This window comes from Oryzias melastigma, linkage group LG15 (genome assembly GCF_002922805.2).
Source record: "Oryzias melastigma strain HK-1 linkage group LG15, ASM292280v2, whole genome shotgun sequence".
NCBI lineage: Eukaryota > Metazoa > Chordata > Actinopteri > Beloniformes > Adrianichthyidae > Oryzias > Oryzias melastigma.
In genome coordinates, this window is record NC_050526.1 from 20,782,142 (window position 1) to 20,794,407 (window position 12,266).

At 34.9% G+C, this 12,266-nt stretch overlaps 2 protein-coding genes across 4 annotated transcripts; both read right to left on the bottom strand.

Moving 5' to 3' along the window:
• Positions 1–741: 741 nt before the first annotated feature.
• Positions 742–5,291, bottom strand: rps24 (ribosomal protein S24). 3 transcript variants are annotated; one of them, XM_036215451.1, is made up of 7 exons: positions 5,164–5,291; positions 4,452–4,517; positions 4,144–4,353; positions 1,920–2,033; positions 1,670–1,672; positions 1,200–1,220; positions 742–823 (listed from the first exon to the last, which is right to left on the bottom strand). In XM_036215451.1, exons 1-6 carry the CDS (start codon positions 5,164–5,166, stop codon positions 1,215–1,217), a joined length of 402 nt encoding a protein of 133 aa, XP_036071344.1. In that variant the 5' UTR covers positions 5,167–5,291; the 3' UTR covers positions 742–823; positions 1,200–1,214. The 3 variants fall into 3 exon arrangements, with proteins under 3 accessions (XP_036071344.1, XP_036071345.1, XP_024152636.1); XM_036215452.1 differs by lacking the exon at positions 1,670–1,672; XM_024296868.2 differs by lacking the exons at positions 1,200–1,220; positions 1,670–1,672 and having other exon boundaries at positions 5,164–5,290.
• A 1,131-nt stretch (positions 5,292–6,422) lies between these two features.
• On the bottom strand, positions 6,423–10,793 carry eif4ebp2 (eukaryotic translation initiation factor 4E binding protein 2). Its single transcript, XM_024297378.2, has 3 exons — positions 10,465–10,793; positions 9,075–9,254; positions 6,423–8,302 (listed from the first exon to the last, which is right to left on the bottom strand). Exons 1-3 carry the CDS (start codon positions 10,595–10,597, stop codon positions 8,271–8,273), a joined length of 345 nt encoding a protein of 114 aa, XP_024153146.1. The 5' UTR covers positions 10,598–10,793; the 3' UTR covers positions 6,423–8,270.
• Between the last annotated feature and the right edge of the window lie 1,473 nt (positions 10,794–12,266).

Below are 12,266 nucleotides of genomic sequence, written 5' to 3' on the forward strand. Positions count from 1 at the left end.
GCGCTCTTTAAAATAATCAACCAGCATTTTTAGAGACATGAGAATATTTTGGTGCAAGAGCTAGAAGATGGCACTTAAGCACACTTACACAAAGTATCTGCAGCACTACATGACTGATTTCCATGGAAAATAAAGATCCTCGGATATATATATATAATATTTCTAAATGCTTCAATCTTTTAGTCAACTGACAGCTAAAGTAGACAGATTACAATAAAAGAGTAAATGTATTTTGTTAATGACATGTATTATATCTCATTTTTTCTTTAAGGTTTCCATTAATACTATCACTTATTGGTTGAGACAGCCCTCTTGTGGCCACTTTTATTACTACAAGTTTATCCAAATTTTGCAATAAATTCATAACTTAAATGAACTAAAATTACTTTGTGATACCGTTTACTACTAGATAATGCCAGGTCAGAGCAGGAATGAAATGTACTTATTAAAACTATGTCTGTATCACTATTTTATAATTATGTTTATACAAACCAGAATCATTTATATAATCCTGGTGGTCTTGCTTAATTTTTGTGTAATGACTCGACCACACATTGTTTTGTATTCAAGAAATGTTAATTATTTTTTTAGGTTCAACAACAGCTATAAGCAGTGATGACCTCAGCCTTTGTAAAACATTTATTCTCCATAGTGGAATAATTTCTTCTTGTGTAGATTGCTTTAGAGTTAAAAAATGCAGATATAAAAAAAATAAAGTGGTTTGAAATGAAAAACAAACTATTTTCTTTTCCCCAAAATTTTATTTGATGACAATATACAAGAACATCTTGAGTACGACGACCCGTCTGGTTGTCCAGGCTCACTGAAAATAGATAGAAAAATAAATTAAAAACAATAACTTGGGCTCAATTAGTACAATGTTAAAAGTTTGTTACAATTTCAAGAGCAAATTTTGACGTTTTTTTAGTTCAGTTGACGGACACCCAAAACTGTCACCTTCATGCAACTCGTATCCTATATAAACTTAATGCTTTAAATGGTTTTCTCTGTTCAGTCTTAAATCAGTCCATGTATCACACAAACAGCTGGATAAAACACTGGAAAAGTGACGGCTAAGGAGTTTCATGGGAAAGGGAGAGGAAACTACAGGAACATTTCTGGAGAACACTGGAGTGTGACATGCATGGCACATCTTCAGATGTGCAACACAACACACCATGCTCGTTCTGCTCATATACCTGTAAAATGACACTTCATTTCTGCAAAAGAAATCCAAGAACAAAAACAACAGATGAAACATAAAAATATTAGTGCTGAAAAAAATGAAAGAACTGAAACTTTGATTTTATATTTTATCAGCCAGAAGCCACAGCAATGTGAGCTAAGTTTATTAGATCAGTGGATTACTACTTAAAATAGATCAAGGGGAGGTTACACTAAAACTAGAATGACAACTATTTCATTTTAAGGATCTCTCCACTAAACAATATCAGAACCGTCTACAGCAGCATTGCAGTCATGATTAGTAGCAAGAATAAGCATGACAGCAAATATTGCTCAGCAGGTCAAATCCCTTCATCACTAATCATCTAAAACTAGGAGAGTTTTGACTATTAGACACGTGAGAAGGTAAAAGCAGGAGTTAGCTATCCTCTACAACTCCTGGATTATCAGCACAAAGCGGTTAGTGCTTATGGAGAACATTTACCTTCTACAGTTCCAGAGGAAAATTGGAAATAATTAAAAGATGACAAAAACAATAGAAAAGAAAGTGGTGAAAATCACAAAACAATAGAAAAGAGCAAAAGAACAGATGAGGAAAAAAAAGTCAAGAATTCATATTTGGTTCAATTAAGGGACAGAAGAATAAACGATCCTTCCAGCATATTCATAATTGACGCTTTAGGAGAAAAGAAACACGGTCAGTAACAGGACTCAACCAGATACCATCACCGTACCTTTTTGCCAGCAGCGCCAACACTGGCCTTCTTGATGCCTCGTACTTTCTTCATTCTGTTCTTGCGTTCTTTGCGCTGTTTCCTTGAGGTCTTCTTTTTCTCATAAAGCCCGTGCTGAAAGGAAAACAAACATTTGATCCTTGTACTCCTTCACCAAACAGATGAATAATTTTTGAAGACATGTATTCACTTTAACGTATTTATATTTAAACGATCTAATTCTTAACCGAACAGTAAAATACGTTTAAATGCTAAACTGATCATGATGACCTTTAAATTTTATTTGAAAAACTGTTCACGTTAATATCAAGCCTTAGAGCAAACACAACACACTCTGAGTTATTAGAAATTTAATGTAGAGATAAGTGGTCCCTTTTTAAAAATGCAAACCAGAAAATAATGTAATAAGTCCAACAATATGAAAGAAAATAGAAGTTATAATAAAGTTATATTTCATCATTTCATCTTTGTATACAAAAAAACATTTAAACAACTTTAAAAGGAAAAAATAACATTGAAACTACCAATTGTAGTAAATCTCTATGAAAAGGATTACCGTATTCTCCAGACTTTAAGTTGCGTTTTTTTTTTCTCATAGATTGGCCAGGGGTACGACTTATACTCAGGAGCAACTTATTTGTGATTTTTTTAAGACATCAACAGGCTCATATATTCGTCATTTTCCCCACAAACAACCAGTTGCCTTTTTAGCTGTATCTTCCACTAACAACCACTAGAGGTCACTGCAGGTTTGTATATCAATATTTGCTGCTTTCAGCTGACAGAAACGCAGAAGAAAATCCATTCAAAACAAACTTGTATGAGAATCCAATCATTCTCCTCTTGTATGTTATGTTTTTTTTTGCTTCAAGACATTACTATTATTTTTTTTATTTTATTTTTCTTTCCTTGGATTAATGTGGGACAGCAAGCCATCAAACTGGGTTACAAACAGCTAAAAACACCGTAATTCAGATGCAGCTCCTGCAGGCTAGAAGGTAACGATCACCATAAGAAAAAGGAAAAAAAATTCTGTCCTGAAACCAGAATGAAGACATTATAGATGCTTTTGTGAAACTCTTTAAAATAAATAAATTAACCTCTCAAAATCATCCGTATCTTGCGTGTATTTTAAACGAGAAATACAGTCAAAGCCTCCATCATGTAGCGATGAGGCTAAAAGATAGTTTCTCCACACACAGTGGGAGCGTCTAGTTTATGAACACATTTTGGGACATGAATCCCATTCAGTGTCAAATGCAACATTACACCAATTAGTTCATAAATGTTGAACTTTTCTCTTTAAAGTGCAACTAATATGTTTTTTCTTCTTCATTATGCATTTTTTGGCTCCTGCGACTTATACTCCGGAGCGACTTGCAGTCCAGAAAATGTGGTATTACAGGAAACTTTTACCAACTAAAGTACAAAGTTTAGTTTAGCTTTAAAAAACAACCCAAAAAAAACAGCCAATATCATCTTTATGTTCACTAATGTAAATCTTCAAGTGAGAAGAACTACTAAAAACAAAAAGTCTATTGATTCACTCCCAGGTCACTTTATCTCACATGTCCGAACAGTTAAGTTGCCAAAATATCAGTTTACGTCTATACAAACTAAAAAACACAAACCTAGAAACCTTAAAAGAAACAAACAAAAAAAAAAGAATAATAATAATAAAAAACTCTTGGAGACAGCATTGTTTCTACTTAACATGCATTCTATCACATCTAATCCAAGGGAGTCCCAAATAATTAAAAGAACAGGATGATATTATTTGCACGAATTGACATGCACAGAAATTAATGGAAATTCACATTTAAGATGCACATTGCTGCACTATCCACACTTATTTTAAGTGTGTGTAAGGCTAAATTTTGTTGATGGTTGCATGTATTTTAAGCTTAAGTCCTATTAGTTGTCATTCACCTAGATGTGTGAAATTTGTTCTTTGCAGTCCCCGGAGGAGTGGTGAGCTGCAGACACAGCCGCGCTTCTTGAACCATTTTGTTGTTTAACCCTAACCAAAATCTAACCTCAACCCTTCCCCCGGTCCGTTCAGCCAAGAAAGAAGTTCAGCACTGGCTGCATGTATTTAGCAAAATCATGGATAAATAGTCACTTTCAAAAGAAAAAAATGTCCAAGTCCTTCCAAACGACAAGAGAGTACATGCAGACACAAGACAAGGCACTACCAATAAATAAAATAGAATTACAAGCTCACCCTTGCAAGTCTGTGCTTTGGCTCATTCTTCTTGGCATAATCTAACGAGTCGTAGACCATGGCAAAACCTGTTGTCTTGCCACCACCGAACTGAGTCCTGAAGCCAAAGACGAACACAACATCAGGGGTGGTTTTGTACATTTTGGCAAGCTTCTCCCTGATTTCGGTTTTGGGGACCGTTGCCTTGCCAGGATGGAGAACATCGACAACCTACAGAGAAACAGTGGTTGATTAGATTTTACTCTGCCTTTAAAACTGATGTTTTTCAACCTAAAGCTTCATAGTAACTAACAGCATGAGAAACTTACCATTTGCTTCCTCTGAAGGAGTCGGTTCGTCATGAACTTCCGGGTCCGAATTGTGACTGTGTCATTCTAAAGGAAATTCAAACAATATGTTATTAAATGTAACAGCGCATGACAGTTTGAGAGCACAAAGTTTAGCATTCATGAGGAAACCCTAAACATGCTTGACACATTCCGAGAGGTTCTAAGCTAATAGTTCCCCTGCTATAAATCAAATGTGCACCGACATAAAAACTGGCACAACCTTAATTTATTACGTCCACGATAAAACAAATGTTTAAGGAGATAATAAACATTTTGCATGATAGCATCGGGAGACAGGGGCCTACCTAAAGCAATCTTAACACTACGTTAGCTACATCAGGCTAACACACTATCCCAATCTTGCTCATTAAAGACAAAAAGTAGCTGAAATAGTATATATACTTTCTCGAAAGTGAAGTCCCCGCAAATAGCTTGTATATACAGGGCAAAATTGTATTTTTTATTCGTAAAGACTGTTTATTGGAAATGTGTGACGTCCGAACCAGTGTGCTAAGTTAGCATTCAAATGTTCCACTGTACCCCCTTCTACGCGCTTTTTTTTGGCGCAATATTTTTATTTTATTGTAAATTATGCTATAAGTGTCACTTATTGTGTAGGATTTGTGTGTTGGTGAACGGATGGCCTCGATGGTCGACGGATAATATTTGTAATTTTTGCCAGCAGACTCACCATCTTGACGCCGGCCTCGCTCAGGGACGTAAAAAAGGAAGAAGGACCAGCGTGCGACCGGATTAATGCCTGCCGAAAATTCAGTGAGCAATCGACGCTATTGCCTGACGTAAAACCAATGCGTTCCCGAAAATAAATAATTTAACGCTTTTGTAATGCGGAATCTCTTTTGAAAATGTTTGTTAGTTTAATTCTAAATTTCGTTAATGGAATAAATTCAAAAGAGAGGTTAAAAATATATAGATTTTTGACAGCTTTTTGAGAACCACATATTTTCAAAGTAAAAATCCTCTCTTTTGCCATCAAACTGGATTTGTTTCATTTCAGAATTTGAGATTAAAAAAAAAAAAACATGGACAAATTGGCATTGCTTGAGGAAAAAAAAAATCACACTTACTAATTCAAAACAAATTCATAGACGTGCAAATTTTGTTTGCAGATGCAAAAACTTATCTATAGGAGTGGATCATTTTACAACTGGAATTTTTTTTAAAGACTATATAATCTATCCAGCAGGGCCCACGCTTTAAAGTCCCATCAGTTGTCACGCACCTAAGTGTCTGAAATGTGTTCTCCACATTTGACCCATACCCTGGGGGAGCAGTGAGCTGCAGACACAGCTGTGCTCAGGATCCATTTGGTGGTTTAACCCAACAATCCAACCCCTTAATGCTAAGTGTCAAGCAGGGGTCCCATTTTTAGAGTCAGCCTGGATTTGAACCCTCCACCTTCCTATCTCAGGGAGGACGCTCTTCCACAAAAGTCTGCCTGTAAAATTCCATATGGATTTTAAACTTTTACTGTTAGTTTATAGAATCCCCCCCCCCCCTCTCCACAGTCTTTCAGACCTCCAGGTGAAATGATACTGTCAGCACCAAAAACTTGCTTTAAAACCAAAGGGGGACCTTTCATTTCAGATTTTGACTCCTTGTTTGAAGAATACTCCCATCATCACTGCATTTAAACCACTCGTTTGAGTGTTTAGGAAAAGAAAACAGGATAAAAATGACTTATTTGGAAAACCTTGTACATGAGAGCTGTCTTTTAATTCAAAATCATGTTTTAAAAATGTCTTTGAGATGTGTTTTTTTATTATTTATCCAACCTCCCTCTGTTTGATGCTGTAAAAAGGCTTATTTTATCTATAAAAAGTGTTTGTCAAGCTTCTTTCAATGTGATTTGTCAGTGTTAATAGTACCAAGTTGTGTGGAAATTTAGTTTTTATTGTATAGCAACAACAAATAAAACAAGACACAATCTTCTATTCTCTGTTAAAGAATTTTATTGATCTCGCAGCAACAGTGTCCACTGGCATCGAAGTTTTATTTGAAATAAAACATTATTTGAAATCAAGACAGAAGGTTACAGTCAATTTGCCTCAAAACCTTTTTCCGACACACACCAAGCCCTCATCGTCAAACCAATTGAAATAAATCTGCATGTCGTAATATGAAAACTTTCACCAAAGAATGTGCAATTCAAACAGGTTTTGTCCCGACTCTCAGGGATTTTGTCACCAAAAAATTTTGCAGAGGGTACCAATAATAAATCAATTTAAGAATTCCTGCCGGTAGATCTGAGAGACAAGGTGAAACCTTTACTCGGGTTTGCAAAATTCGCTAAACATACTGTGTGGTGGAAAACAACAACAACAAAAAAAATAGTTGTGGGTTAAAATGAGAGTGTGGCACTTGAAAAAAGATGCCGTCGACATTTGAAACCCCTTTGAATGTCACCAAAGTTTTTTTAAAACTTCATAGCGGTCTGAAGAGAGAAATCATGACAAAAAATATATATATGTTTTGCTTCACTGTCAGGTACATGCTCTTCTATTCAGTGTTACCTTGAAAAAATAAACCTTTCTTGGAAAGTGCAACCTGATGACAAGGAAACTAGTTTAGTTACTGCATTTCAAGTGAAGTAAGGCATGGGTGGCTATGATGCATGAAAAGAAGATCATGTCAAATGGATTAAGGACACTGGGGGATCAATTTCTAAAATATACAGTATCTATTCAGCCTGATGCAGTTAAAAGTTTCCTCTCTTTCATGAGAAAATGTAAAAGTTTGTCAGAATTTTCACCCAAAAAAACCCTAAATACTGGGCAACTGCGTTTAAATAAAATGTATATAAAAACCTGGATCATTTCAAGTTAGCTTTATTTAAAAAACTGAAACTGAATATAAAAATGAATTATTATCATGTTGTAGATTTCCATCTGCTCTGGATATTCAAGAGCTGCTAGATTGCAGAGTACTACCTGAAAAAGACAAAAAGTCTGAGCTGAGCGCAGAAATTCTTCTTGGTCGTAACTTTATATTAGGTAATATATATATTTTTGTATTTTATAAATCAATAAAATTTATTTAGGTGGCAATATTTAAAATCTGCTTCATAAGCAGTTGATTTAAAATGATCCACATTCAGTTGTGGTTTGAATAAAAAGGAAAAACTGCCCAAACTTTTGTTGGTAACTTATAGCTTGGTTTGGCATGAAATTATACTTCTATAATTTGGAAAAAAATAAAATGAAATTGAAACAAAACACATCCACATACTGAAAAACTGAGCAGCCCTAGTGAGAGTGGATTATTGAACGTTTCAAGTAAAACCAAACAGGAAAAGATAGGATGGTTTAAATAACATGCTTATGAGGATCAACAAAACCAAAAACTGCAGCAAAAAAAAGGAAAGCCTTTAATTCATTCGAAGGCCCATCGAAAAATGATCGTTTCCCCCATTCTTTTTTAAAGATTATCATTTATGGCGTCGCAGATCCTGAGTTGCAGAAAACTGTAAGACAAGAACTGCAACAAGCAAACCGGGAAATTTGTCTTGTTACAAAATCTTCAGACCCACTCCCTTGTTGTGCAAACATGGATTTATACAGCAACTGGTTACTCAAAAAAGCCGAATTTTTCAGGCCTAGCTGCTGTGCATGTATGATATCACTGAATCCCCATGGTTTGAAGACAGCAATCCAGCAGTGAGACAGAGAGCTAAAGAAGATGGCTGCCATGAGGGCTCACAACATTGGTTTCTACAAGCCAAGCCGCTGGCGTGAACGAGGCCAGGTTCTTTCCTTATGCTGGTGTGGTTCCAGTCGGTTAGATGTCCATTTCAAACTGAGAGTCATCACCTTGAAAGAAAAAGAAACATAGAGGTCAGCATTTCTAAAGCAGGAAGTGATTTAGGTGTGGAGAGCATCAGAGGAACCGAAAAGAAAAATTAAAGTCTACTGAGAAAAAAGTCATTTTGTAAATAAATAAACAAAAAAAAAAAACAATAAATCTCGTACTTAGATAAATATTTAACTTTGCAATAATCTTGTTAAAGAAAAAAAAAGTTCAACATTTCTAAAATAGGAAGTGATATACAGTAGGTGTGAAGAACATCTGAGAGAAACTTCCACAAAATAAAAGTCTACAGAGAAAAAAAGTCATTTTGTGAATAAACTAAAAATAAAAAAATAAATAAATCTAGTACTTTACATAAATAAGCATTTTTTGCAACAAACTTGTTAAAGAAAAAAAAGTTTAACTTTTCTAAAACAGGAAGTGACAAAAGTGTCAAGAAAATCAGAGAGAAACTTCCACACAAAAAAAATCAATAAATCCAGGTCTTAAAATAAGTGTTGTCATTGTAAGCAATTTATGCAACAATACTGTTAAAGCAAAAAATAAATAAAAAACTTCAGAAACATTTAAACACTAGAATTATCCCCTATAGGGAGCAACAAATGTCTTCACTATTTAAAAATAAATCTATTTGGGTTTTGATGACAAATAGCGAAACAGCTTTGGTATTGTTCAAACTTTTATCACACTAAAGTAAAAAAAAAAAACAAAAAAAACATGTTAATATGTAATTCCCATTGCTAACTGTGCGCATCACTTGCTCTGAACTCTTACCTGCTGCGGGCTTTCCATCGTGTTTGTTGATGTGGTTGTTGGCCTCATTTTTCTGGTTCTCGCGCATGATATTTTGGCTGGTTACTCCAGGAATGACAGGCAGATGTGCTGGAGGAGTCTGGGCAATGGGAGAATTGCGCCTGTCCAGGAGGAACTTCCGGTCATAGATGATGCGAGTTCCTGGAGAGAGATACGTCGGGTTAAAATAACTGACATAACTTCAGCCAGCACCTCTCTAAGGTTTCTTGTTCTGCATATTTGGGTTATCTCTTAGCTTAAACGCACTTTGACATACATCTCTTTGTCTTGAAGACATGCAAAAGAGGCAGGATGATGGTTTAAGGAAATGCTTGTTCAGGTTAAGTATTTTGTTTACAGAAATTGTCAATAGAAATCTCAAGTCTGCTGACTTTAAGTTGCATAACTTTTAAAAAAATAAACCTTTAAGATACATAATAGAGTGATTCTTAAAGACCCACTCTGATGAAAACTGTTTTTAGCATGTTATTGTGGATTTTTCTCATGATGGAGGACATATTTTAAGAAAATGAAGCTTAAAATTACATTTCTGATGATTTCTTTTTTTTTTTTTTAAATCATTGTGAATCAGGAGCAGATGAAAAAGATGCTGCTTGAAGAGCTTGTCAGGCATAATTTCCTGCCACAAGCTCCCATTCTGATGCATCCACTTGTAGACTACTAGATCCACGTAGGGCTACATTTTCCTCATCTGAGCTGGCATCCAGTATTGTTCATTACGATTATAATCATAAAATCATAAAAGACAGCTGGGAACACTTTTACAATAAATCAAAAGATGAGATAAGTGGGACTATAAGTCTAAAAAATTCAAAATGTATTGAATTGTGGAATAGAACGGGAGATATTTGTAAATAATGTTATTTGATGGATGGGCTGCAAAAAATAAGACAATTTAAAGACAAAAAAAATGTGATCAACAAAATCAAATATGAACCTATTTTGTGTGTAGTAAAATCCTGTCACATGCAGTCATGGAACAATATTTGACTTCACTTTTGGTGGATTTTTTCCCCTTGCTTTAATAAATAAAAAATTTTTAAAATAAATACATGTCAATAAATACCTTCAGGTGACCTTCATATTTTACTTATAAATATTTTTTTCTTACTTTTATTAAAATCAAAGGACCTGCTAGAGGAAAAGTAGCCTTCAGAATCACTGCATTGCGAAACACCCAATCAGAACACAGGAAAAGAACAAGGGGCGGGGCTAATCTTTGTTATTGTTTTGAACGGGATGACAAGCGAGTCTATAGGCCACACTGACGGGGACAGGTAAAGGTTAGTCAACACCCTGAACATGATACTTTAAACAGATAAAAACAATTATTTTTAAAATATTAGTTTACCTCCAGGAGTGGTAGAAAATAAAGTGCCTCCGGGGGTGGTACAGTAGTCATGAGGTAGCTGCGTTGTGTCGTTGATCAACACCGTCCTGGTCGGGATGGCCCTGCTCTCGCTATGCTGACGACTAGTAGACATTTTTCTGCTTCCGATTCGGTGACAATTCTAGCAGCTTTAGTGAATCTAGATGTTTATTTCCCGACGGACGGTGAAATCCCGGGCCGTTCCCCACTCTTTTATAGCTTTCAGAAAGCTATCTTGTCTCTCCTTTCGTCCTCCCAGCCGTCAGCACCGTCCCCTCCCTCAGCAAGGCAGGAAGCACGACGAGCTGCGGGCGGAAGTCCGACCTGTGCATCACGTGACAACATCCTTTTTGTGTTTTTAACTAAAAAATAAAAGCTTTTTAAATTTATACTTACGCAGACTAAAAAGTTTTACTTATTGACAAAAATTGGCTGAAATAAACATTTTTTTTAATAAAACGTCAGATTTTTGTAGAATATAACATTAAAATAAATATATATTTAATGCTACCAGATTATATAACTACATTAATATTTTTTAAAGTCATCATAGCATTCCACATTGTAAACAGATTGTTCCTATTGCTGAAGAAGGCATCATTGACTAATCACGTATGCGCTCTGGACTCAGTGCACTTCCAACCGGGTGTTACGCGGAGAATTGCATCCTACTTCGGGAGCGCGCTCAACCGGAAGTTGGTGTTCTTACCTGTCAGAGTAAAGGATAGCTGTTTTTCATGGTAATGTGCTGTTATAATTTTCCTTGATTAATAAATAAGGCCAATTCTCTCACCATTTCACTCCAACATGAACATTACTTCCTGATTTTTCTCAGATTTGCACACCAACTTTTAAATAAGAAAGTTTTAAAAAATAGTAATAATTTATTAAAATAAAAGGTCCTCTGCAAGACATGTTTAGTATGTACAGATTCCCATAATTACACTTGAATACAACTAGATGGACCATATCTATGGGCAACACATGTATTAAGTTATATTACATTAAATAAAACTTATTTTCTAAGCAGTGTACAAGAGGATAATAGTATATAAATATAAGGTTGTACCCCTTAGAAAAAAAATATTTTTTAAGCGTACTATAAGTATACTTAGTCTATGCTAAAAGTGAGGCAATATACTTGAACTTTACTTTTTTATATACTAACTCCAACTTAAAATATTCCATCTGAATAAATATTCAGAAAATATACTTTCTGAACTACATGGATATGGTTTTGTTTTTTGTTGATATACTTACGCTCAAGTATGCTTAATACCTGACTCTTCATGTTCACTACTTTTTGCTAAGGGACATGACATTAAAAATAAAATTTAGTCAAAATTGCTAAGCCTACTAAATAGTTATTTTTTCCTGAACATGTTCAGCCCAGAATAAAAGAAAGTAATGCAAAAGCAGGCAGTATACAAGTCAACTGGTAAAACAAAAAAAGGAAAATATGCAAAAATAATTATTGATGTTATCCATTCATTTTCTTAACCTGCTGTGTCCCTTTTGGGGAGCCCATTTTGACTACTGTTGGACACACTCTGGACTAGTTGCCAGCCTGTAGTGTGCACAGATCAGGACACCCATAGTAACTATTGAATTTATGAAATATGTTTTTGGACTGTGGGAGGAAGTGTATGGAGCTAAATTTAGGCCAATATCATTTGAAACACAAATAAAACAAATTTAGTTGTTTGCCAAAAAAAGTAAAATGTCCAATACTTTTTGCTATTCTATAATAAACGTAATTATTTTCATCTTCAAATGTTCTGTTT